The 25,822-nt window shown below is 48.2% G+C and overlaps 1 protein-coding gene across 1 annotated transcript in view; it reads right to left on the bottom strand.

Moving 5' to 3' along the window:
- FLNB (filamin B) overlaps positions 1-25,822 on the bottom strand; it is a 144,130-nt gene that overhangs the window by 38,992 nt on the left and 79,316 nt on the right. The window contains 16 exon segments of the mRNA XM_039242456.1: positions 1,125-1,292; positions 4,958-5,118; positions 5,867-6,029; positions 7,027-7,200; positions 7,890-8,487; positions 10,042-10,304; positions 12,471-12,588; positions 17,699-17,868; positions 18,128-18,218; positions 18,911-19,071; positions 19,409-19,532; positions 19,711-19,854; positions 20,467-20,580; positions 22,078-22,271; positions 23,787-23,923; positions 25,011-25,137. Coding sequence (XP_039098387.1) covers positions 1,125-1,292; positions 4,958-5,118; positions 5,867-6,029; positions 7,027-7,200; positions 7,890-8,487; positions 10,042-10,304; positions 12,471-12,588; positions 17,699-17,868; positions 18,128-18,218; positions 18,911-19,071; positions 19,409-19,532; positions 19,711-19,854; positions 20,467-20,580; positions 22,078-22,271; positions 23,787-23,923; positions 25,011-25,137 — 2,907 coding nt within the window.

Raw genomic sequence — 25,822 nt, 5'->3', positions numbered from 1 at the left:
CTCAAACCACGTCTGCCCTGAGCTTCAAAGGGCATAACCTCCTGCTGAACCCCATTAAGGAGAAAGTTCCTCTTCAAAGAAGGAAGGAAGCCCCCATTTGCCACTTTTGTGAAGCCAAGAACACATCACTGGGGAAAAATCCAGATAATTTAAGAAATTAGGCAGAGAATGGCACATTTTAAATGCTAGAAGAGGAAATGCAATCAGATACCAAATAAGGTAAACTTCAATGCACTTCAGGGCTTTGTCCCAAAATGGCCTGCTCGCCTTACCAAACCCCAGTGTTCCAGGCTGCCAACGGGGCAGGCTGAACTGGCAACAAAGGCTATTTCCCAAGAGACTCTCTCCCTCCAGGAAGCTGGGACAATGACAAAGCCATGTGTCGCATGGGAGGAGTAGCTGTCATTTCCAGAAATTCGGGGTGTGTTCCACATGGGCACAAAGGCACCTCGCAGAAAATGATCACCTCCAAACCCACTGCCCACCCAAATTCCAGACCAACCCCAGCCACCTCACAAATGCTGAAATGTGTAATCAAGCAGTTGTAACAGTATTACAGGTGAGAGCCCGAAGACTACTTGCTTCATCTCACTACTTAAGAAAAATAAAAATTTAAAAAGACATTTAGAGGGGCGCCTGGGTGGCTCAGTCAGTTAAGTGTCCAACTTCAGCTCAGGTCATGATCTCAGAGTTCATGAGTTTCGAGCCCCACGTCAGACTCTGTGCTGACAGCTCGGAGCCTGGAGCCTGATTCGGAGTCTGTGTTTCCTTCTCTCTCTGCCCCTCCCCTGCTTGCACTCTGTGTATTTCTCTCAAAATAAATAAATAAATAAATAAATAAATAAATAAATAAATAAATAACATTAATTTTTTTTTTAATTTAAAAAGATACTCAGAGCCGTATTATTAAATGAGAGAAAGACTGCTAGACAAATAAGAGGTCTGCCTGCATTTTAAGCAGGAGCTTCTGTCTAGCCAGAGTATGGAGTAATAAAGCAATTTAAGAAATTTAATTTTAAGCTCACGACCAAACTCAAAAGTCAAGTGCCTGCTCTGGCTCACAGCTGCCCCCATCTGGGGCAGGTGAATGTCTGGGGGTGGGGGGGCGCAGGATGCATCCTCACCTCGTGGGCCCAGGACCCTCACTTCCAGGGGTGCCAGGCCAGCCTTGCTGCTGTCCACCGTGAAAGACTGCAAGATGCGAGCTCGGACACCGGAGCCCAGCCCAGGGCCGGCAATCTTGACCTTGCTAGGATCCACGACATCTTTCACAGGAACTCTGAAGGGACTGCCTGGAAAAGAAGTCACAGGATTCTGAGCACAGGAGCCCTGCCGTGTGCGCACCCAGAATCGCACCGCTGCTCCACATGGGCCCTCGCCGGGCTGGGCCTCAGTCAGCGCCTCCCGCCTTCCTGTGTGCACCCATGCACATTCACTCCATGTGCACACTGTGCCAGGGTGGTGGGCAGAGTGGCTAATGGCCCTCGAGGAACCCACAATGCAGAAGGGGGAGGCAAACAAGGCACTGCAGTATCACATATAACATGTTGAGGGCTTGGATTAGCACTTAGAAGGCAATGAATCTGGTCTTCAGGAAGCCAGAGGAAACTCTCCTGTGACACTGAAGCTGAGACATGAGAATGAGCAGATAGCACCCAGGGAAGCAGATGGAGAGGGGTTTTAAGCTGTGATGGGCACATGCAGAAGCCTGCAGATGAGGGGGAAGACAGCGTGTTGAGGGAAATGAAGGAAGACAGCTGAGTGGTGAATGAAAGAAGTGGAAAGGGCTATAGAGGCAGGGAGGCCTTGCGGACCACATCCAACATCCTCTCCCCAAACAGTTCCCGAGGGCTTCCTGGAATCTTCCTCCTGCAAGGAGCCAGCACCTTCCCACCACAAATGGCCACTGGGTGAAGTCTTACTTTATCCCTGTGAGCTGTGATCCTCTGACTCTTTGAAAGTATCGGTTTTAAAGATCAAGGAAACAGAAAATGCTATGTGATCAGGATTTGCAAGACAAGCACTGAACAGAGAAGCCAGGGCTGGACCAGGGACCCTCATGGGACTTCTCTACCAAGGAGACCAAGGAAGACCTCCTCAGAGCTGAGCCAGAAATGGGAGCCCCAGTGGCCCCGGCATCCTGCCCCCTCCAGCTTCCAAGTCCATCACCGAGGGGCGGTAACATGCACCTCTCGCTGTGTGTACAAGTCTTTGTGCTCCCTAAGAAGGCTGGCAAAATTAGTACTTCTAACTGCCACACAAACTCAGGTGTCTCTGCTTTGCACTTGTCCAAATTTATCTGCTGTAGAATTAGGGGTGGTACATTAGAAGATCACTTAAAGAACACAGACCTTGGCTTTTTAGCAAAAGCTGGGTTTCGATGGCATCAAATTTTTCAGCTAACTAAAATAAATGGCTGACCCTGGCAAAGACAAACATCACCCTCCATGCTGGGGTTTAGGGAAACAAAAGGGTGCTTCAATTCACAGAAAAACCGTTGAGAATTTCAGTGTCAGCAGGTGACGGCCATTGACTATTTCTGAGCAATAAAGCATGGGAGGCCAATCTCCAAGTCAGAGCCCCCACTGGAAGGTGTCTGAACTCTGCATGAGAGTAGCCCAGAACTAACAAGGTCACTTTAGACCCAAGGTGGCAGATACCAAGCGTGACCTGCCCCTCATGCTGTGCTCCGGGCAGACATCAAAAATCAATCACAGCAGGTCTTCTCCCAGTTGATCCAACTGATCTAAGAGCCACCACCAATCAACCACAGCCAGCCCACCAGAGGAAACCAATAGGCCAAAGCGGGTAAAGATAGCATACCTTGTCAAAAATAACTCCACTACGGGCCAGTACCAGGCCAGGAAACACTGGACTAATGTTTAACCAAGCAGAACTCCCATGAAAGCAAATCAGAAGCTACCAGGTATGTTTCACAGCTCAACACCATGAGTCACCTTGGCTAAGCAGCCCAATACTAAGAAAACCAACCAATAACTTGCCTAAATAACTCTGCCTGGGAAGGGCCTGGGATCTGGGAAACGCTGGTATACAGCTCTGAGAGGCATCAGAGTCTGAAACCTTAAGACGTACCATCTACCTCTGATAAGAAAACTCCAAGTGGGTCTCTTTTTATTGTAATTCTCAAAGATGGCCATCTGCTTCATGCTCATGGGTCAGCCACAGGGGCCCAAGCCCCCGCCCCTCTTCTGCAAGGGGAATTCCAAAGCTGGGAGCACCCACCAGACCTTCCCAGTAAAGTCAGAACAGTGTTGTTTTCTCCACGATCAGGAGATGCTCTTCTCCACGGCTACCTGCCTGGCTGGGGCCGCCACGTCGTCTCTCCTAACAGCCTTCCACCTGTTCTCTGCACTCTCCTCTCCCATCCCCCCAGCTGCAGAGCTCCAAAAGATCCCCAAGGCTCTGTATGCTGTCACCAAGTCCTGTTCTTTTCTTTGTAGCAGTTATCAGAAGTCGCATAAACACCAGCCAGGAAGTTCCCGGAGCTCAAGAGCTTTGACTGTCTTCTCCATAACTGAATGAATGTGTCTTGACTAGTGCTTACAGGGACTTAAAAAGCTATGATCAGCTGCAAAGTCAAGTTTGAGGAGAAACTTACCTTTCTTAAAGACACTTAAGCCTTCAAAGAAAACCTAAGCCTTCATAAAATTAAGGCTTAAATGAACATGTGAGGAGCATTCATTTGAGCTGAATGTCAATGCATTTGGATCAATGTGAGAGGAAGAGTGAGTTTGAACGTGTGTGTACATTTGTATGTAATAAGTAGGGGGGTAATGTATAGATTCAGGAAAGTGTTTGGTCAATGCACACTCCAGTTTTCTGGGAGCCAATCCAGAAACCCAAAAGTAAGCTCCTTGGCCAGCTTCTTCCCCCTCAGTCTCACCCTGGGTTATAGCTTTCTTAGGGCAAAAATACTGACCCACCCAAGGCTCTTCCTGCCCCAGGAGTCTTGGGGGTGGGGTTCCACCCTCTTTCTCAACATATCTAAGACAAGGCATAGGCTGACTCAGAGGCAGCCCCCAAAGTCCTTGCACTTGTGTCCACTCCGTACCAGAGTCACCTAACCATCTAGAGCTGTGCTGAGGGGCAACTGTTCGTTAAATAAGCAGAAGCAGAACCTATGGAAATCTCTCCCCCTGGAGCATGAAAGGTGGAGGGCCCTTCACCATTTAAGTCATATATTTCCTCGTTGTTTCAATCATGTACAGCAGTGGTTCTCAGCTAGGGGTGATTTTGTCCCCGACTGGACACTTGGCAATATCTAGAGACATTTGGTGTTGTTACAAAATGAAAGGGGGTGTGTGTGGAATGCTACTAAATACCCTACAGTGCACAGGACAGTCTCCCACACAACCAAGAATTATCCCACCCCAAGTTTTTTATGTAATCTCATCACCCAACATGGGCTCAACCTCACAATCCCAAGACCAAGAGTTGCATGCTCCACCGCCTGAGCCAGCCAGGCACCCGACAAGCCCTGTTTTACAGCAAGTGTATATACTACATCATTAAATAGAAAAGAAATTAATAAATAAACATTTGAGTTTGTGTGTCTCTTTGGGTTACCAGGACTGTCAATGAAAAACAGAAAGAAAATAGGCAGAAGGTGAGTAAGAACCAACCACAGAATAAAGCAGAGATTTTCAACATTGTAAAAAAAAAAAAAAAAAAAAAAAAAAATCAGCTTGCCCTTAAATTAGGTTCTCCAACGTGGGACCAACCATTTGTAGTCAAAACGCCAAGCCAATGTGTTATGCCACGTTACTGGTCCTCCTGGCATTTGGGAGATTCTTGGAGACGCAGCCATAAGGAAAATTCTCCCTTTGCCACCACTGCACATAGCAGACTCTTTGTCCCACCCAGAGATAAGCAAAACGGAACCTGCTTTCACACAACATCAATTATTCTTTGGGTGCCTTTCTCAGGGAAACCTTACCAGGGATGTGGGCTCCTCCATATGTGATGTTAACGTCGTAGTCCCCTGGGGCAAAGGGGACTTACTCAGCGCTGCAGCTACCATCTTTGTTGTCTCTGCAGTTGATCTTCGACTCTGACGGGCCTTCGACAGTTATGCCAAGCCCACCAATTCCCGCCCCTCTGGAAAGTGTGGAAAAGAAAGCACAGTAGTGGTTCATGCTGGTCTGCTTATTGCCAAAGCTATTTAAAATCCCTCTATAAACGATCCCATTTAGCCAACCTGGCTCAACTACTGTGACACCTCCCACACAGAAGATTTCTCAACAGTATAAGACAGCTTTAACCTCTCCTTTCTGATGCTTAGTCTTCTTTTGATTTTTTTTTTTTTAATTTTAATGTTTGTTTATTTTGAGAGAGAGAGACAGACAGCAGGAGAGGGGCAGAGAGAAGGGGACAGAGTGAGAATCCCAAGAAGGCTCCGTGCTGTCAGTGCAGAGCCTGACGCAGGGCTCAAACTCACAAACCATGAGATCATGACCTGAGCTAAAATCAAGATTCAGATGCCCACACGACTAGGTCACCCAGGCACCCCATAGGAGGCATACTTCTAATATCTCGCTTAACTATGAGATTGGCTATATATTTCTGCATTATCAACTTAAGGAGCTTCCATCTAGTTCTGGTTTGCTCAGCAATTTTGTGACTATCACCAGGGGCTTTCTGGTACTTTTTGAGGTATCCTTGGCCTTTCTCTCTACCAGAAGTCTCTACAAAAGAAAATGTCTCACTTTCATGAAAACAGAAAAGCCTCTCAAAGGCTGGGACACCATGACACATATGCGGAATACACCCATAAAACTCAGGGCAGTTCAACTACCTATACCTACTCCTTTCAGAGTCAACACACAGAGCCCAGGGCCCTGCTTACCTAGTAACCACAGTGAAGACATTGGGTTTGTTGGTAAAGGCCTCTTTCAACCCAGGTCCTTGGGCTTGAACCCGAGACGGTTGGCAACCTTCGGTTACAGCCACTTTGAAGGGACTATTTGGGACGGGTACATCATCGTATGTCACCTCCACTACATGGACACCTGTTCAAAGCGACAAACAGAAACATTTGTACAAGAGTCACCTGTTTGTGGGAAATAACACTCTGCTGCAGAGTTTCACTTAGCATCCACACCTACCTGCTATATCGTGTTATTTGCAACAAGTGGGTTAAAGAAACAGTACAACATCGGTATGATGTGATTCTTTTTAAATACACTTGTTTATTGATGCTTTCTGTTCACTTGACGGACACATAATTCTCCCTCTCTGACTCACATACACACAAGGTCTCTCCTCCAAGCAAGTATCACTACGTCTGTATTCAAGTTAGTCAACTTAAATGTTCTACCCTCATCTGGAAAACTCCACGCGGTCATTACCCAAGAGACAAAGAGGAATCCAGGAAATAGAACATAAATGCATTTACGTAAAGAGATTGGAAGTATCTGCACCAAAATATTTATAGGAATCACATATCCAAATAATGAGATTATACGGTACTTTTAATTTTTTACCTTTTCATGATTTATCAAATTAAAAAATGTTTTTATTAATGTTTATTTTTGAGAGACAGATTGTGAGCGGAGGAGGGGCAGAGAGCGAGGGAGACAGAATCTGAAGCAGGTTCCAGGCTCTGAGCTGTCAGCACAGAGCCCGATGGGGGCTCAAATCCATGAACTGCGAGATCATGACCTGAGCCAAAGTCAGAGGCTTAACTGACTGAGCCATCCAGATGGCCCTCAAATTTTTAAATAATTTTAATATTCAAGAAATAAATTATGTAAAACAAACTATACAAATGGGCAATACGCATGACATCACTCATAACCTGTTGGGGTGAGCCTGAGGCTAAATCTGGCCCAAGTGTCAGCACACAAGAAACTGTTGGGGAGGGAGATTACACATGTCCCTTTAACTTTGGGCATGCCTCTGCTGAGACAGGCCAGACACACGAGGCAGGAGTCAACACCAGTCACCAAGGGAAATGGCCCACCACAGCTCTGAATGAGGGTCATGTCCAAGGAGAAGTCAACTGACCTTTCTCAAAGGGCGTGTACTCCACCTGGTAAGTCCCGTCGGCATTGTCTGTGACGAAGCACTCGGTAGAGGCCCCTGAGGGGTTGGCAATGTGGGTCTTGATGTGGTCGCCCCCAATCTGTGTCAGGGGCCGTGAGTCGACCGTGAAGTCGGTGGTGGCCTCACGAAACACGTCTGCAGAGCAATCACACAGATAAGAACGTCACCAATACCTGGGGCCTAGGACCAAACCCATTGCCAAGGTTCTCGGCACTTCAGGTGTTAGGTCTAATTTCAGTGACTGCAGACAACTGCTTTCTTTGACTCTCAAAATCGAGAGTATTAATGACCGCCTCCCCCCGCCACCACTCTGCAAAACCTGCTTCTTCCAGGGTAGCCCATGGAAGCCCCTTGTGATAATACAACCACTGGCACACTTTTTGGACAAAGGTGGGGTTCAGGGACAGGTTAAAGGGAAACGACAGATCTGCTCTGCAGCAAGCGTGGTATTAGCATCACATTTTATGGTATTAGCATCACATTTTAAACCTTTTCAATTAAGTGCCAAAAGTGAAAGATCCTGAATTACCACATAAAAATCACGATTTCTAACTCTGCCGAAAAATAGGAAAATCTGCAGGCAGCGCTGGGCCCTATTCCCCACAGAGAAGCAATGCGAGGGTTAAGCAGCAGAAATGCCGTGTGCTCACCCCTGTGCTGTGGTCCTTCTCCTCCAGATGCGGAGGGCACAGGTGCTTGTTTCCTTACACCTCACCTGGCCCCAACAGGCACATGGGTTCACAGCTCCACTCTGAGTTTCTGGGGACCCCTAAGTCCCCCCCCGCACAGTTATTTTGCAGTTCCACTCTCTTTATGAAACCTACCTTTTCCTTCTATTCCTGGCCCAAAGACTTTGACCCTGCTGGTGTCCACGGCGGGCTCCACCTTGACCCTGGCGGGGAAGTGGGGCACGAGCTCACCGCCATACTTCATGGTCAGCGTGTACATGCCGGCGGTCAGGGGCACGTAGGTCACTGCGTAGGTACCGTCTTTGTTGTTTTCAATACAGACTTCAGCTTTCGCTCCCGTGTCTGACACAGCTTCCAGACCCAGGGCCCCCGGCCCCGCTTCCGAACAGTCAACACTAAGCAGCCCAGCTTCGCCCACTTTGCCGTGCTGGAGACCTGGCCCCGAAGCCACGACTTTAGAGGGGTCGAAAGGCATTTCAATGTCAGCTTTGAAGGGAGAACCAGGTATGTGGACTTCTTCAAAGAGAATGTTGACAAAGTACTCCCCGGGCTTGGTGGGCAGGTAGGAGACCGAGCATGTGCCATCACCATTGTCAGAGCATTCAATTTTGGCCTCGCATGGACCTTCCACGGTGAGGCCCAAACCTCCGGTGCCTGCTCCTTTGGTGTCAATGGTGAACTCTGCGGGCTTGCCCACGAGACCACCTTCAAGGCCAGGACCATGGGCCTTCACCTATTTGAACAGAGAATAAAAGTCAAACCTGCCTGGGGCACCCGGGTGGCTCAGTCAGTTAAGCATCTGACTTTGGCTCAGGTCATGATCTCATGGTTCGTGGGTTTGAGCCCCGCATCGGGCTTTGTGCTGACAGCTAGCTTGGAGCCTGGAGGTTGCTTTGGACTCTGTGTCTCCCTCTCTCTCTGACCCTCCTCTGCTCACACTGTCTTTCTCTCTCTCAGAAATAAATAAGACATTAAAAAATTAAAAAAAAAAAAAAAAAGCCAACCCTGCCTGACGCTGGAGTGCGTCTGCTCAGCCAGCACACCTCACACCCTGGCCTGCAATCAGCACTGAGCTGCCCCTCAGCTGAGTGGCCCTTCTCCCTGGGGCTAACTAGTGTCGGACAGACGCCTGAGTCAGAGCCACGGTGCAATCAGGCTGCCAAAGGGAGACACGGCTGTGAGCTCAGTCAACACTGACAGCCACAGCACGAGGCGTGGCCCTCTGAAGCTCTGCATGTGACTTCCGCTCCTGCTGTGCCCAGCATTCCCGGACCGCAGGGCTGGAGGAGGACACGAACAAACACACGCGGGGCTGAACGCTTGTAGCAGGGTTTCGTGGGCCTCCCTGTTGCTTGGATGTCTACCCCTCCCTCAACAAACTCCACACAATAAAAAACTGCAGTGGTGGATACCTGTCCTTCTACATTTGTCCAAACCCATAGAATGTAGATCACCAGGAGGGAACCCTCGTGCCAACTACGGATTTGGGGTGAACAGGGTGTCAGTGCAGATCCATCAGTTAGAACAAACGGAGCACTCTGCTGGGGACAGTGATAACGGGGAGGCTGTGCACATGCAGGCACAGGAAGTATCAGGGAAATCTCTGTACCTTCCTTGCAATTCTACTATGAACCAAAAACTGCTCTAAAAACTAATACCTAATAAAAATTTTTCTTATTTATTAAAAAATTATTTTAAATGTTTATTATTGAGAGAGAGAGAGAATGCAAGTGGGAGAGGGGCAGAGAGAGGAGGAGAGAGAGAATCCCAAGCAGGCTCTGTGTTATCAGCGCAGAGCTCGACACAGGGCTTGATCCCACAAACCATGAGATCATGACCTGAGCTGAGATCAAGAGTCAGCCTAACCGACTGAGCCCCATTCATATATTTTTATATTGCATTATACAGCTTCTGCGGGGTGAGTCCACTCGGCGTGCTGGATGCTGGCCTCCACCCGCACCCATACAAGCTCACCCATTATTATGCTAGCAAATGAAGGGGTAGAACCCAGGGATGAGGAAGCCCTCACCCAAGCCTCACCACCAGAGAGAGAGAGAGAGAGAGAGAGAGAGAGAGAGAGAGAAGACGAGCAGTGGGAAGGATGGCAAGCTGCCCAGGGGACCCCTCAAGGCTGAACTATAGGACAGAAAACTTCAGTCAGTCATCGACAACCAATTTTCATCAGAAAATGATTCTCTAAAGGTGTTTGCCAAGCAGGATCAGTAAAGGACCACGGCATTATATTTGACAACAGGAGACACATCCTGGTACAAAAACATAAGCTGACCTTGGTGGGATCTGGTGGCAGTGAGGCCTCCACCGTGTAGGGGCTCCCAGGCATGGGGTGTCCATCGTAGGTGACGTCGACAGCATAGAGCCCCTCCTCCCGAGGGATGAACTTGGCTGTGTTACTCTCCCGGCCCGGCCCGGGCACCACCATACATGGCACGACCTTCCTCGAGGGGCTCAGTATCGTCACATCCAGCTTCCCCTGGCCTCCGGCCCCCTTTGTGTCAATGGCGAACTCCTGACCCTTCCCGACTTCGACTCCTGGAAAAGGAGAATACGCCAAAGTGATGAGCTGGCCCTTCTCAGCAGCAAAAACTGAGAGCAAACAAATGACAGTTCCTCCAACATGAGGTGTTATCTCAGCCCATGCAATAAGCCGTGGCTGATAGAGAGGACAAGAAACAAGACTGAGTAGGGATAATCAGCATTTACCTGGATAACAACCAGGACAAATACAATTATTAATTAATGATAACTATGACGGCTGACACGCTCTGAATGCACTTTACACCCAGGCATGAAGAGGGCACATCATCTCCTTTCATTTTTACCACAATCCCATGGGGTATTTATTTGTCACCGATGGTTTTAAAAGATGGGGAAACTGAGGCTCAGAGAGGTTAGGGAATGTGTCCAGGGTGACACTCAGCAGACCAGAAAGGTGGGACTCAAACATAAATTTGCCTGACCCCACAATCTGTTCTGCTGACGAGTAAATTAAAATCTGACACTGTCCTCTACGTACTTTCGGTGTTAACTCTATATGAAAACATTCCCATAGGCCAATGTTTTATTTACTAACTCTTGGCAGCAGATTTCATCCTACGGCCAACAAGGCAAAAGTCACAGAGCTGGCCCGGCGCAGGGGCACTGAGGCGAGTCTGAGGAAGCGACTCTCTGTACTTGCTGATATCTGAAAGGTCTCTGCAAAGCAGGGCCACAGAAAACCCATGTGCTGCATTTGACAAAAACAGGGAAAGGACTTTGAACCCAAAGGAAAGCACTGGGAGCACAGGGGCCCCACCGGAAGCCGGGGAATTCCTGCCTCTGGGGCAGTTCAGGGCCTGCGGAACACAAGCAAGGAGGCCTCAGAGCGCCACGGCCCAAAGGCTTTTCCTAATTACCGTGGTGCTTTGCCTGGTCTGGGACTGAAGCGCTAGGAGTCTTAGAGAAAGCAGCAGTGAGGAGACACATGAAAAGGACTGGACAGTGACTGTTCCTATGTCCTCCAGGGACAAAGCCAGCATCCAGTTCTTGCTGCAGAGACCCCAGAGCTGGGAGGTGGCTCGTGCATTTGGGTCACTGATCAGTAAAGGCGCTCATCAATGGTCCACTGAGACCAAAGAGGCCTGCCCTGGGGGGGTATGCACTGAGCTCCGTGTGACCCTGAAATCAGGTGAATGTGGGCCACCGAGGTGTGGCCAGGCTGCAGCCGCACGGCTGCTCATGCCAACCCAAGGGGACATAGGTGTGCGTGTTCTCCAGGATGCAGTGCTGATGGCAAAAGGCAGGCTGAAGGCACACGGAAGCAGCAGGATAACTTTAATGCAAAATAAACACTGCCAATGTTTTCTGCGGGCACATGTGCACGTACAGATGCAGAGAGAAGGTCTGGAAGGATAAAAACTGAACTGAAAACTCTGGACAGCCCTAGGGAGAAAAAAAAAGGTAACAGAGTGGAGTTTACTCTCAACTGTGATGCTTTTTAGATGAAAGTGGATTTATGCATTACTTGTGTAAAAAAAATAATTTTATGATTACGTGGTGAACTTCTGAAGGGGAGTGATAACCACATCAGTGTTCACATTATACTACTGTCTTTACTTTTGTATGTTTGGAATTTTCCCTAATAAAATAAATGGAAATATTTTAAAATAAATGAAATGAGCTTGTATAGATAAGATACCTAGCAAGTTAAAGGAATGTCGGGATGGGGCTGGAGGGATGCATCATAGTTGTGGTTTCTGAGCGCCAGGGAACTGACTTTTACGCTAGACTGTCTACGTTCATGTGGATTCCGCAGCCAGGGACGGCTAGCACAGTAGAAACTCACCAGGAAGCAATGTGTTCCAACTTCTCTTTGTAATGAAAACATCCCACCACAGAGGCCAGCAGTTACAGAGGCCTGACTATGTGCCAGCCCTGAATTTTGAGCTCATTTAACTTTCAAAATATTCCTGTGAATGTCAGTGTCCTTGACCACCCATCCCCCACTCTAAGAATGAGAAGATGGAAGCTTGATGCGGTTAAGCGCAGGCAGGGTCACAGAGCCATCCCACCGCACGGCCCCAATCTGCACCCAAGTCTGTCCCACTGCAATGTCTCTTAAGGCAGAATACACTTCACTGAAAACTGTCCTTTGAAGGGAATGTAAGTGGCAGTCCGGATTGGTGGTCTTCAGTGCCCCCTGCCTCCATCCACACTTACTGTTTTCCAGGCCATTAATTTTTATCTTGCTCAGATCCAGTGGGGCAGCCACGCTCACGGCGAAAGGGCTTTTAGGGATGGGGTCGCCACCATAGGTAACCAGAACCTGCATGTTGCCCTGGAACGAGAGGAAACAGAGTGCACCTTTGGGCACCAACATCTAACTTGTAGTTTAACAACAACAGATCTTTCATTCTTTCAGAGGCAAAGGACACTTGACTCCAGCAGATTTAGAAACATCACAGATACACGGGCACCTGGGTGGCTCAGTAGGTTAAGAGTCTGACTCTTGGTTTCAGCTCAGGTCATGATCTCATGGTTCATGAGTTCGAGCCCTTCATCAGTCCCTGTGCTGACAGCACAAAGCCTGCTTAGGATTCTCTCTCTCCCTCTCTCTCTCTCTCTCTGCCCCTCCCCCCTCTCATGTTCTCTTTCTCTCTCCTCTTTTAAAAATAAATCAATAGACTTAAGAAAGAAAAAGAAACAGCACAGATATATTTCTCTAAGCTTCCAGCTCCATGGCAAGAAGAAGCGAGAAAGATAAAATCAGAGGAGCTTCTAACAGAGACAACTTAATAAGCATACTGTGCTCTGTGCTTTTAAGCATTTCCTTGACTCAATCTCCAAACAGTCCAAAGGGGTGGTTTTCCACTGTCATCTCTATTTTTCCAGGAAAGGAAACAACAGCTCCAGAGATAGAGTCACATGCTCCCAAATCACACGCTTGGTAAGTGTGAGAGTCGGACCTCACACCTACAGTGTCCAGACCAGTGTCCCAGCCGCGCTGCCACACTACCTCCTAGCCAGCACACACCCAACCGTGGCCATGGGGAGAGCTGCTGGGCATGCGGGCCTCAAACTGAACAAAATCAGATTTTTCCACTTTCTGGAAATCCATTTCAGGCCACCAGACCCAAAAGGGATTTGCAGACTGGAGCTGTTCTAGGACCACCGTGCAGTCTTGAAACTCCATCTACGTCAAGGAAAGAAAGAAAGTCTCAAGTGTGGAGGCGACCACATCTGTGGGCTCGGCGGGCCCTATGCTAGCAGGCCAGGGGCATGGGAGCGCAGTACGACCACATGTGCCACGGATGTTCTCCTCTGGCCGGTCCTGGCCCACTCAAGGCTGGCTTCCCCTCCCCCACGAGCTAGGCACCCCTCCACCCCCCGACAGCCCAACCAATGCTCCATGAAAGCCCACAGCTGTCTCAGTAGATTAAGATCTCCCTCACCTCAAACATCCAGGCATAACATACAAGGACGTGAAGGGAATCTGGGGGGCTTACCAGAATTCGGGCTCTGCTGAAAGCTGTCACTGATCAAGTGTTAAAAGGGTGTAGCTTTGGGTCAATATATATTTTCTCACATTGCTTATAATAACAGAAAAGAGGGAAGAAGCCAAGAATGAAATGGGTTGCCATTAATGAAGGAGGGAGGATTGATTCTCCCGGATTTATTAGCACTGCACACACACCAACTGGCCCCCTGTCCCAAGAGTGTAACATTTCATGGCAAATGTACACAGGTCACATCCAACAGAGCTGAGCACAAGCCCAGGGGCAGGAAATGTCTCCTCTCTGTTAAGGGGAAGGCAGGGAGTATTACTTCAGCCACCATGGCAATTTCATCATGCCAGCTCTTCCCAACTTCAATTTGCCCACAAGCCCCTAAATCCTTGAGGGCTAGGCCTCATAGTTAACCAAGGGTCATGGAAAAACCTTCTTCCCCACCAGCCCCTCTAAGTCTCTCAGTGCATCTCTAGCGCACCACAGGAGGAGGGAAATTCCTCTTTCAATTAAGCCTACCCATCCCATGAAAGAAAGTGTGTTCAGTGGCACCTGGGTGGCTCAGTTGGTTGAGTGTCCAACTTTAGCCCAGGTCACGATCTCACGGCTCGTGAGTTCAAGCCCTGCATGGGGCTCACTGCTGTCAGCGCAGAGCCTGCTTTGGATTCTCTGCCCTCTCTCTCTGCCCCTCCCCCACTTGCATACTCTCTCTCAAAAATGAGTAAACATTAAAAAAAAAAGGTGTGTTCTCATTACCAGTCATAAAAAAAAAAGAAAACAAAAACTCAGGAAATTAACTCTACCTCAAATAATCTAACAAGAGGGAGGAAGAAATCTGAAGAGATTTACACTTGCAAGGGCCTATAGCATTTTAAGGCTTCCTGCGAGGCCTGGCCAAGGAACGGACTGTGCTTTTCCCTCAGAGAGTGATGTCAGGAATGTTTGAGCATGACCACTGGTGCATTTTACAAAGACCTTGCTAACTGCAGGTCAGTTTTATTCTTTCCCCTGTGTGCCTCTGAGACCTTAATCCTACCCTGCACAGCACACGAACCTAAGACTCTGGCTTGAGAGCTCAGGTGAGGACAGGACCAAGTGAGCTCCCCACAGCTCCCTCCTCCAGAGACCTCCAGAGCAGGTAGGGCCTGTCATCCTGTGAGGCTCAGTGAACTCACAGGGTCTCCTCAGGGTACCCACAGTAAGTACGTGGAGGTTCTCATTCCCAGTGGCTTCTGGTCTACAAGGTCTAGGAGCCATTGCCATCAGCTTCTCAAAGCGCTTCCTCTGTGGGAGGGAGTATGGGTGAGACACTGAAGGCCCTGAGGCCAAGCCACCCAAAAGCATAGAAGGCAGACTCCTCAGGAGAATACAGTATTGTGTCATCTCCCTTCTGTGAAATCAAGCCTTTGTCTGACCTTTGGAAGATCCTCAAGCCCCAGTCCAACAATGACACTCCACCAAGGAGAAAGTAGCTCTGACCACGGCCTTCTGACAAGACCATGCCTGGTCCACTGCAGGGGACAGCAGCAGCCTGCAGGTGCTGGGGAGCAGGGAGCCAGCCATCAGGCGGGGCCACAGCTCCTCACACAGCACAGCCTGCATTCTGAGGGCGACACGCTCACCCTGGGCCAGGACCCACCGCTGTCTCTCTCCACACACACCAAACAACTACACTTCTGGAAAGTTCCTTCCTGTTAGTCCCTAAAAACCACCATGAGAAGGTGGACCTGTGGGCATCAGTCTTCAAAGTGTGCTCCCTGCCTCCATGTTGGGCACGGCCCTCTGGGCTCACCCAGGCCTCTTAACCACATCCAAGGGCACAGCTCAAAAGGCAAGCTTATTTAGCCCAATCTGGAGCTGTACGCTGCTCTTCAGAAAAGAGAGATCAAAGGCGAATGAGGATGCTTGGCCCCACTCTCGTAGAAGGTTCATATGTTGTCTCTGCTTGTGAGGAGAGGCTCTACTTGGGGCATTCACGCTTTAAGCCATAAATCCATGCGGAGAACCTAGAGCACCAGGCTCTGTGCTCAAGACTGGGAGTGCAAAGATATATATGACACACACATATATGACATAATATCCCATCCTTGGGAAATTTACAGACCAAGAGAAGAAATCCAATCTGTTTTCTTTGCCACAGAGAAATATGCGGAACTGCAAGTTACCTAAATAGTGGAACACAAACCTTGCTCTAAGCACCAAACCAGAAGGACCAGAGAATAGCCACGTGAGCCATTCACAGCGGAGGCAGCCAGGCTCCTTGGACACGGGATAGGCAGCATCTGAACAAACAGCTCCAAATGGCCACGGAGCCTACCGACACCCCTCAAACCTGCTGTCATCCCAAGAACTGGATGAATTTGACCTTAGGGTGACTTTGAAGTAAGAAGTCTCCCACTCTAGCCTCCACCCTTGTCCCAACTGGCAGCTGGGTCATCTAGGGCAACAGGTTCTGAAGCCCTTTCTGGGGGTGCACGTCAAAACCTGACTCTGTCTTAATGTCTGCAACTTACTTTGTCGTGGCTGAGCCAAAACCCAGAAAGGTTTATACATATAGGATAAAGCAGGAGTCTCAGAATGTTTTTAGAAGAGTCTAACTAAGACCTTGTGACCTTGATCAGTGTGTGTGGCCATGAGTTCTGGTACCTTCTCCTAAGGAATGTGGAGAATTGGCAACAAGGATGATGTCAAGCCGGTGCTTCCAATGGTGAGGCTCCCAGGAGCCCTCTGAAGCGTCAGCAGGAAGATAATTACCCATTAAGCACTGAACAGCCCGCTGAGTAAAGGGTATTCTACCTAAAAAGCATTAATTTTACCACCACTAATAATGAACTCCTCATTAAGGTACAAAACAAAAACCATAGGAAGAAGCACATCTGGAGATAAGAGGCCACATCTGTACTGCGGCACATGAGAAGCTGCCCCAGAGGAACAGGGATGCTCTCCAGAGTAAAGATTCCATCTCCTAGGAGGTGTAGCCCCCAGAGCAAGGGGACACCTACGTCACCCCCCAATCCTCACCGTACCCCTCATTCCTTCCCTCAAGACTTTGGGCAGCTCCTCCCTGAAAGGGTCAAGCAGCAGTGATGCTTCTCAGGTGGCGTTTCTGCAGAAAGCATCACCCCTGTTTTCCTGCCAAGGGCACCTCACACAGGGGACTGTTTTCCTCGGGAAAGAAGAAATCTGAGAGGTTTGAATGACCGTGTCGAACACTATGCATAAGTAACAAAATCCAGGCTTTTCTTGAGGGTTATCTGTTGTTCCTCAGACCCCAGAGGTATGGCCAGGAGGCGAAATTTTGAACAAATTAACATGAGTTCATATGCAGACAGAGTGTTTTCTTGGTGCTTCTTGCCTAGAATAATCAGAGCCAAGTGGCCTGGATGGTCAGCTCCTGTCTGTGTTCCTGAATTTTGTCAAAGGGAACAATCTGGGGCCCTAAATATACTATTTCGGGGCTGAGGAACTAAAGGCTGAATTCTCTTTGAGAGAGACCCACGACACCACCTTGTAAAAGGGCCAGTGAGGAAAAACAAAGTCATGGCCATTCCTCCCCCTGTAAGTAATTAAGAAAAGACTAAATGAAAGGCAGCTGGTAAGGATGAGCGATGTGTGTGAAATAAGAGGGAGATACTAGGTGCTGAATTCCAAGAGCTCACAGTTTCTCTGCTAAAACCCAAAATGGAGGTGGGAGATTGGGATGGGGAGATACGGGCTAGCTTCCAGCTTGTTCTTAGGGAAACCTTCAGGCCCTCCTCACAGAACCAACCAGGCCTTTGGCCAGAACCTCCCAGAGAGGCTCAGAATGACAGGCGTGAGAAGCCGTTGCCCACAGAGGAGTACTAACTACGACAGAGCGCAGACCACAGCCTTGGCATCCAAAGCACCCAGAACAGCACTGAGAGGGAAGGGGCCTGCGTGGGGGGCAGGGAAGAGCCCTACCTGCTGGGTGGGTGTGTATTTGACGGTGTGGGAGTAGTCGTAATTGTCGATGATGTCCAAGTCCTTCACGGCGTCTCCGGGCAGGGGGCTGCTGAACTGCACGTTCAGTGGGGCCTTTCCAGCCCCTTTGGTATAGACAGTGAAGTGGGTCGGTTTCCCATTTTCCACACCTGGAAGGATACACTGTGAAGTGAGGAGACAGGCCTGGTTGAATGGGTTTCACTTTTACGACCAGTCTGACGGGTTCCTCAGCACCGGCTCTACCAAGGCTGTCAGCGACAGGGGCTGGTGCTCGGCCACTGCCAGCAACTCGGGCAGGAGCACTGCTCCGACAGATGCCTGCCTTTGGTGGAGATGAGTCCCTCAAGGTCCCTGGCCCAAACAAGTCCGTTGCCCTGGCCTGTAGGAGGCCTCCAGGAGCCATCTTACCTGCTTTGCTGAGACCTGGGCCTTCTGCCTTCACTTTGCTGGCATCATGGGAAGGGTCAACTTTCACTCTGAAAGGGCTGGCGGGGATTTCCTGTAGGGAAGACACTGTCTCAGCAGGAAAGCCCCGGAAGCGGCCGCCAGAGCTTAGCCTTCTGCCCAACATGAAGGGGGAGGCCTCTGTGACTCTGGGGGACGGTGGCGAGCAAAGGTCTGTCACCATGGGCCAAGCCTTCTAATCTAGCCCAGGTAGAGGCTAACGGGGGTCACTTACGAATGCCTGGAACCCTACATCGCAGGCTTTGACCTGCTTACTGCAAAGCTAAGGGATGGTTTCCCACAAATGAATCCAAAACTCTGAGCCCTTAACAGCAAAGGTTGAGTACTTAGGATGCAAGAAATACTACCAAGAATAAAACCCAAAACAACAATAACATATGAGGTCAGGGGGACGGAAATGTCCTCCAGGTACAGCTCAGAGCTAAGGACACTTCTAGAAGTTCATTACATTCCAGTCAAAAACCTGATGAATGTTTTTAACAGACCAGCCTCCTTCCTGAGCCCTGCTGTAACCACTGAATGCACTGTGCCGCACTTTGGTTAGAAAGGAGTAAAAACTTAGTCCTGGGGGTTGTTTTTTTTCCCTCCTTCATGGTTTTAAGGAACCAGACAGGAACTATTGAGCAGAATTCTCAAGATAATGCCCTATTGCTAAAAGCCTCCCCTCAAAACAAAAAGGAAATATGCACACAGGTGACCAGAAAGAACCCAGGCCCAAACACACACCTGAGATGCAAAGAGAACTTTGATAGTGTATCGCCCAGCGGCGGGAGGCACATATTTCACCGTAAACGTGTCGTTGGCATTGTGAATAATGTCAAAGTCCACATCTTCCTCATCCTCACTTAACACCCGGGCATCACATTTAATGCCAACGCTGACATCACCTGGAACAGACCAGCTTATGAGCGCAACGGGTTACAAGAAACAGCATGTCCCACACAATCACTTGCAGCTCAGCTCACCTAACGCCCCAGAAAATCAATTGGAAAGCTTCCAGTAACAAGCCTGACAAAGGGATGGTGCTAAGTCAGGGATTTGGAGACGGGATGGATGATTAGCAAAGATATGACCAAGGAACTGACACAGTGGCTCATTAGGCAAACAATTACCTATTCAGGTGAACTATTTCTTGGCTCAAAGTTCACTGCCTTTCAAACATTATGAAAAGAATGATCTTCCTCAAGGAGCAACAATGATGCACTGGGGGAAGCCCCCTCTCACCTTCCCCAGCCTCGGTACAGTCCACTGTGAAATGAGTAGGCTCATTTGCCTTCAGTCCACTTCGCTCCACACCTGGCCCGAACACCTTGACCTTCTGGGGATGACTACCCTGCCTGATATTGACCTAAAGAGAACACGGAAGAAAGTTATAACCAAGTTTTCCTTCATGTGGATCCAGTGAAACATTGTTAGTTAATACTGTTAGAAAGGATAGATCTCCTTGGCCATCAGGCATGCAGCCCAGACCTGCCACAGGACTTGGCTTTTTCATACAATGGCCAGGATTCTGCCTCACAACCTACCCTGTAGGGGCTGTGTGGGATGTTCACACCTCCCCAGACCACAGCGATGGTATGCTTGATGGCCTTAACCGGGGTGTACGAGCAGGCATACGTGCCGTCCATTCTGCTCTTCATCTGGATGTCAATGGGCTGGCCTTCCCCATCCTGCAAAAGAGCAGAGGCTAAGAACAGAAACTGGACCCTCACATTGTCTTCCTCAAACAGGGCCAAAATAGCTTCCAGAAACAATCAAGTCACTACCCAATCAAGTCATGGAACAACTATGATATACCACATTCTCACAATGCAGTCACCATAAGTGGTGACATAAATACTGCCTGCTTTTATTTGATTTTAGTAAGAGCAAAATGGCCCCAAAACAAGCCGTTGGCCACTCTATACTTCTTAATTTTAATTCCTGCATTTAAATCCTTGGGCCAAATTCAATTAAGTTAGATAAATATATTTAATAAATTCTTGTTTACAAACCTCCCATCATGGACTAGGTAGCTTCAGCCACACTGAAGGACATTTACTGGGAAATCCGAAATCAAGCCTTGTTTTCAAAGAATACAAATCCCGAAGATGAGAAAAGCACCTTGCTTTACATATTAGAATGTCATTTAACTCTTACATAACCCCATGAGATAAATATTCGCATTATTCCCACGGTGTGGATGAGTGAACAGAGGGTCAGATGAACTGAGCAACTTGCCACTATGGGGACAGATCTTGTCACCTGACAGTTACCTGCACAGGTAGCCCCTGGAAACTCACCTGAGCAAATATCTTTAAGGGAGCTTTTCCGGCATCCTTAGGATCCACGGTGAACTCCGCCAGGTTGTTGACAATGCACCCCGATTTCTCCAAACCTGGCCCGTATGCTTGGACCTGGGGCAAAGACCAATAATAATTCTCCTTCTTTGCCATGCCCCAACAACACTCCTATATAATGACCAGTGACCACCAGGGAATGAGTCAAGAACAGAACACCCCATGTCTGGCTTTACAGAACTTACGTAACAGGATGATTGGTTAGGGAAGGAAAATGCTCCAGCCGGATCTAACTCAAAAATTACAAATAGTATCATTAACTTGCCAAGTGGAAGAAAATTTCAACCATCAGGCCCCAAACTAGCCTGGGGCTCCTTGCCTTATTCTGAGCTGACACAGAGAACTTCTAGTGACCAGGACATGGACCTCCAGCCATGCTTAGATTCAGTGTTCTCACTTTGAGGAGGGCTCAGAACCTTCACCACAGACATTCCGAAAGTTTATAGCTCCCAGGGAGCAAAAGACTAGCAACTGGCCAAAGAGGGATAGCAGCCAGTCCAGACCGACATCAGCCTACAAGGAGCTGCCCAGGTGGGCCACAGCATCACACGTGGCGTGGACGCACCCTCCTAGTGCCAGGCAGCCTCAGACTTGATGCTTATCAGCCTCCTAAGAGTTTGACAGAACCTCTTAGAAACACTGCTCCACTTTAAGAGAAGGGAGCTGGGGAGAAAAAAAATACCTTTAACTTATCAAGAGCAGCTTCCACAGCCCCCTGGATGGGCCAGCCACTGGGCTAAGGGCTGTCTTTATTCATGTTAGCTCTCTGAATCATCCCAGAAATCCTAGGAAGCAGATACTACTATCATTCCCATTTTATAGAGAAAGCATAAAGAGTCAGAGAGGTAAGTGACTTGCCCAGCATTAAGAAGGTACTAAGTGGGGGTGCCTGGGTGGCTTAGTCGGTTAAACATCCGACTTTCGCTTAGGTCATGATCTCGTGGTTCGTGGGTTCGAGCCCCGCGTCGGGCTCTGTGCGGACTGCCAGCTCAGAGCCTGGAGACTATTTCAGAGTCTGTGTCTCCCTCTCTCTCTGACCCTCCCCTGCTCACGCTGTCTCTCTCTCTCTCCTAGAAATAAATAAAAAATATTTAAAAAAAAAAAAGAAGGTACTAAGTGGTGGGGTGCCTGGGTGGCTCAGTCAGTTAAGCGGCCAACTTTGGCACAGGTCATGATCTCGTGGTTCGTGAGTTCAAGCCCCACATTGGGCTCTGGGCTGACAGCTCAGACCTTGGAGCCTGCTTCAGACTCTGTGGTTCTCTCTCTCTCTGCCCTCCCCTGCTCATGCTCTGTCTTTCTGTCTTTCAAAAATAAATAAATGTTTAAAAAAATTAAAAATAAAATAAAAGGAGTATTTTTTAAATTAAAAAAAAAAGGAAGAAAGAAAGTACTAAGTGGTATTGCCAGGGTCCCACCTCAGACTAGTGTCCTTCCAAAGTTCTCAATGGCTCCTCTCTGCCATCCCTCAACATGCAGCCTAAGGTGACTCTCTGGGTACCACAGAGAGGGCCAGGAGCCAAGAAGAGAGTATGGAAACATAACAGACAGACTCACCAGATCTGGGTTGTAGTCTCCTGCAGCCGGGTGGATGAAGGCCATGTACGGGCTGTCCTTGATGTCTTCATCATCACACATGATGTGAACAGCATATTCGCCAGGCTCCTTGGGCCAGTACTTGACATCACATGAGCCATCATTCTGGTCGTCATACTCAATCTTCGCCTGGGAGGGGCCTTCAATGGCAAACCCTGGGGGACAGGGTGAGAAGGACCCCTGGTTACATGGAGGAAAGAACCTATTCTATGTTATTACCAACTCACTCCCTCAAACCCAAGCATCAGTCAGACGACTGCAATCTGTTTGTGTCCCTTTCCCACAAGACCAAGCTTACTGATTCTCCACTAGAGGCAGAGGGGCTGGATTTTATACTATGCTTCTTGTTTTTCTTTTTTTTTTTTAACATCATCTAATAAGGAAAGTCAACCAAAACCTTAAACCAATGCCCACCCTTCGCCCCACCAAATCCTCTTCCGGGTTTTCTTCTGAAGGAAATAATCAAGGATATGTGTAAACAGAGGTACAAAGTGTATGTTCTCAGCATTGTTTCCATCAGAAAACCATGGAAATAGCTGGAAAGCCTAATGGTAGAAATATCCATGCAATGGAATGCCAAAGAAGCCATGAAAAATCAAGACATAGCCTATTATTTATCTGAGGCACAAGATATAAAGATTAGTCCTAGATATTTTTTGTGGCATATCAATATTTAGGTGTGCATGTACAGAAAAACATCTGGAAGGATATGCCAAAAGGTTTAATATACCAAAACACTCATTATCTCTCTAGAAGGAAACACTAAAGGTGATTTCTTATTTTTCCTGGCTTGCTTATTTTTACTACCTAAAACAGACACTCACCAAACTATAGCCAGTAGGCCAAACTGACCCACTACCTCTTTTTATAAATAAGGTTTTGCTGGAACACAACCACATTCCTTCAATTCTATATTTTCTGTGGCTGCTTTCGTGCTACAATGGCAGACATAAACAGCTCCGGCAGGAAGAATACGGCCCACAATACTAAAATATCTGCTATCTGGTTCTTTATAGAGGTTTACTGACCACTGAGCTAAAGTGACCCTATTTACATCAGATGTGTATTTAAAATTGGGGCACCTGGGTGGCTCAGTCAGTTGAGCATCTGACGCTTGACTTTGGCTCAGGTCATGATACCATGGTTCATGGGTTTGAGCCCCACATCGGACTCTGCGCTGACAGTGTGGAGCCTGCTTGGGATACTCTATCTCCTTCTCTCTCTGCCTCTCTCAAAATAAATAAATAAACTAAAAAAATAATAATAATAAAACAAATAAAATATACTGTTATGCTCCAAAGAATATTCCCCAAATTTCGAATTTCAGCAAAATTCATTCATTCATCTAAACTAAGAATTCAGGCAAGAATTATTGTGGAGCGCGTGTTATGTTCCAAGCGCTGTTTCAAGCACAACATCCGTAGAAAAATCTCTGTCCTTGAGGTCTGGCTGATGAATGAATGAAGAGGCAAAGGGCAACTTGAAGGGCAAGAGGAAAATGAAAATTCCAATCCCACAGTCGTACCCAGATTTGGCTGTTGATGGTCAGGAGGCGAGGGGGCTAAGGGTCGTGAGGCTTGGAGGAAGCCTCAATTCTCAGCCTGACACTGGGACCAAGCCTCATGTAATCTCAGCTTTCCAGAAGCCACTGGCCAGCTGTTTCCACCTACCCAGAGACCCCACTTCAGAGCCAATGGACTCTACCACGAAGTCTGCTGACCGCCCGACAATCCCACCATGGAGGCCAGGGCCCCATGCACGAACTTTCTGCATGCCTGCTTCGGGGCCAACTTGAACTTCAAAAGGGCTAGGAGAAAAGGAACAGAAAAAGCATTAAAAAAGAGCAAAGAAGGGACTAAAAACAGCCATAAGGTATTTACACATATTTTTTCCACACCCTTTACCAACAGTCCCAATGTCTAGCCAAGCCCTTCCTCCACACAGATGCCCCCACAGTCATTGTTAGGTCAACAATATAAAGGACTGCAGCTGCCTCTGGGCACTCAGGTGGCCACTCAAGACACACTGCCTTACATAATCCTTCTGATCATTCCCCCTTGAGTGTAGACTTCACCAGACTGTGAGCTCTGGATGGTAAGAGAGAGCATACTTTTCTAGATCTTGCTTAGGTTATAAGAAGAAAACCAGGTTGAATAGGTTGAATGGGCTTTATCTCCTATGTGAATGAATGTGCTTTAACTTTGGTATGGGAGAGTAAAAAAAAAAGAAAGTTTGCTTAGAGGGGTGCCTGGCTGGCTCTGCCACTAGAACACGGGGCTCCTTCGAGCCCCATGTTGGGTGTAGAGATTGTGTAAATAAATAAACTTTAAAAAAAAATCTTAAAAAAAAAGTTTGCTTGGATTCTCAGAACCCTGTAATGCCCAGATATTTCTCAAGGTAAATGGAATTTATTCAGAGTTTAAAGTTGCCCCCAGGAAAGCTGGAAAACACATGAACGGGGGAGGGTAGCTGTGATGCCCACCAGACAAAGCTGGAAACTGCGTCCCTTGGTTCCTGGCTGCACTCACGTAGAGAATTTTGATGTAAACCATGGCAGGCTTTACCCTCATGGCATTCCCGAACAGAGGCACACATTGAAAGAAACAGAATCTTAGTTTATATAAGGGTGTATAGACACACAGCCCATTTGCTCTCTATTACTGCTCCTTCTGGCATCCCTGCTTCCCCCCACCCCCCACCCCAGCCCCAAACCGCCAGCATTTGATTTAAAGCAAGGCAGCCGAAACCACAGTGACTTTCTGCTGTTTTTGAGAACAGGCCAAATGTCTGTGTGCTGCTATGAGAAAGAAAAAAAAAAGTTTTCAACAAAGCAGATCTCTTTCCCTGAACCGAGCATGCCTCCAGGGAAGACGCAACTCCAGCTAGAGACTCACCTCTTTGGAATGTGGTGTCCCCCCCACATGATGGCGATGCTGTATTTCCCCGGGGTGCTGGGGTAATACTCGAATGCATAGACTCCATCCAGAAAGCCTTTCTGTTTCACCAGCTCCTCCAGACCTTCTGTGGGAAGAAAGCACACCATCTTTCCAATGCAATTCTAGGCTCAGAACAAGCATCCAAAAGACAAGAGGAGAAAGACAGCAATATCTACAAGACATAAGCCACGGAGGAGAACGAAGTGGGTTGCCTCAGAGTGTGAGACGCTCAAAACCTGGGAGATTAATCCGAGCCTAAAAACAGATCCATCTCTGCTTCAAAGTGTGGGGGAAAGGAAGATTTCTCAGCTAACGGGCATTAACAGGCTCGCTGAGCTAAGAGAGGACCCCCTGGGTCTATATGAAGACAAATCTAGTCCCATCTCAATTTTTCTTAACAAACATAGCTAGCTGTCTTAGCCTCTCACAAAGCTGAAGAGGGACAGAACCCTTAGGAGTATTTGGCATAAGTTTCAGGTTACTGCACTGGCACATCTTTTTCTAAAGCCAGATGACAAAAGTGAGGAAGTTCTTGTATGCTCTCCATAAGAGGACAGGTTTTAAAGGCTGCCCCACAAACTCGAGACTGAGCCATCAGGTAGGAACTTGTTTTATGTTGAGCCCTGAGGTTTGGCTGGGAAAGCCACTTAGTCAAGCGAGAATCCAGGGTCAGAGAAAACGCCTCTTTGGCTCCTGTAGCAACAAGCCAGCAAGGAGGGCAGCCCCAGAGCAGCTTGGCTCCAGGTCTGGGCAGTCTAGAACCTTGGCCA

Source organism: Hyaena hyaena, unplaced genomic scaffold, assembly GCF_003009895.1.
Source record: "Hyaena hyaena isolate Hyena2069 unplaced genomic scaffold, ASM300989v1 scaffold_212, whole genome shotgun sequence".
In the NCBI taxonomy this organism is placed as follows: domain Eukaryota; kingdom Metazoa; phylum Chordata; class Mammalia; order Carnivora; family Hyaenidae; genus Hyaena; species Hyaena hyaena.
Note: the sequence above shows the minus strand (reverse complement) of the source record. Positions and strands in the feature narration are given on the sequence as shown.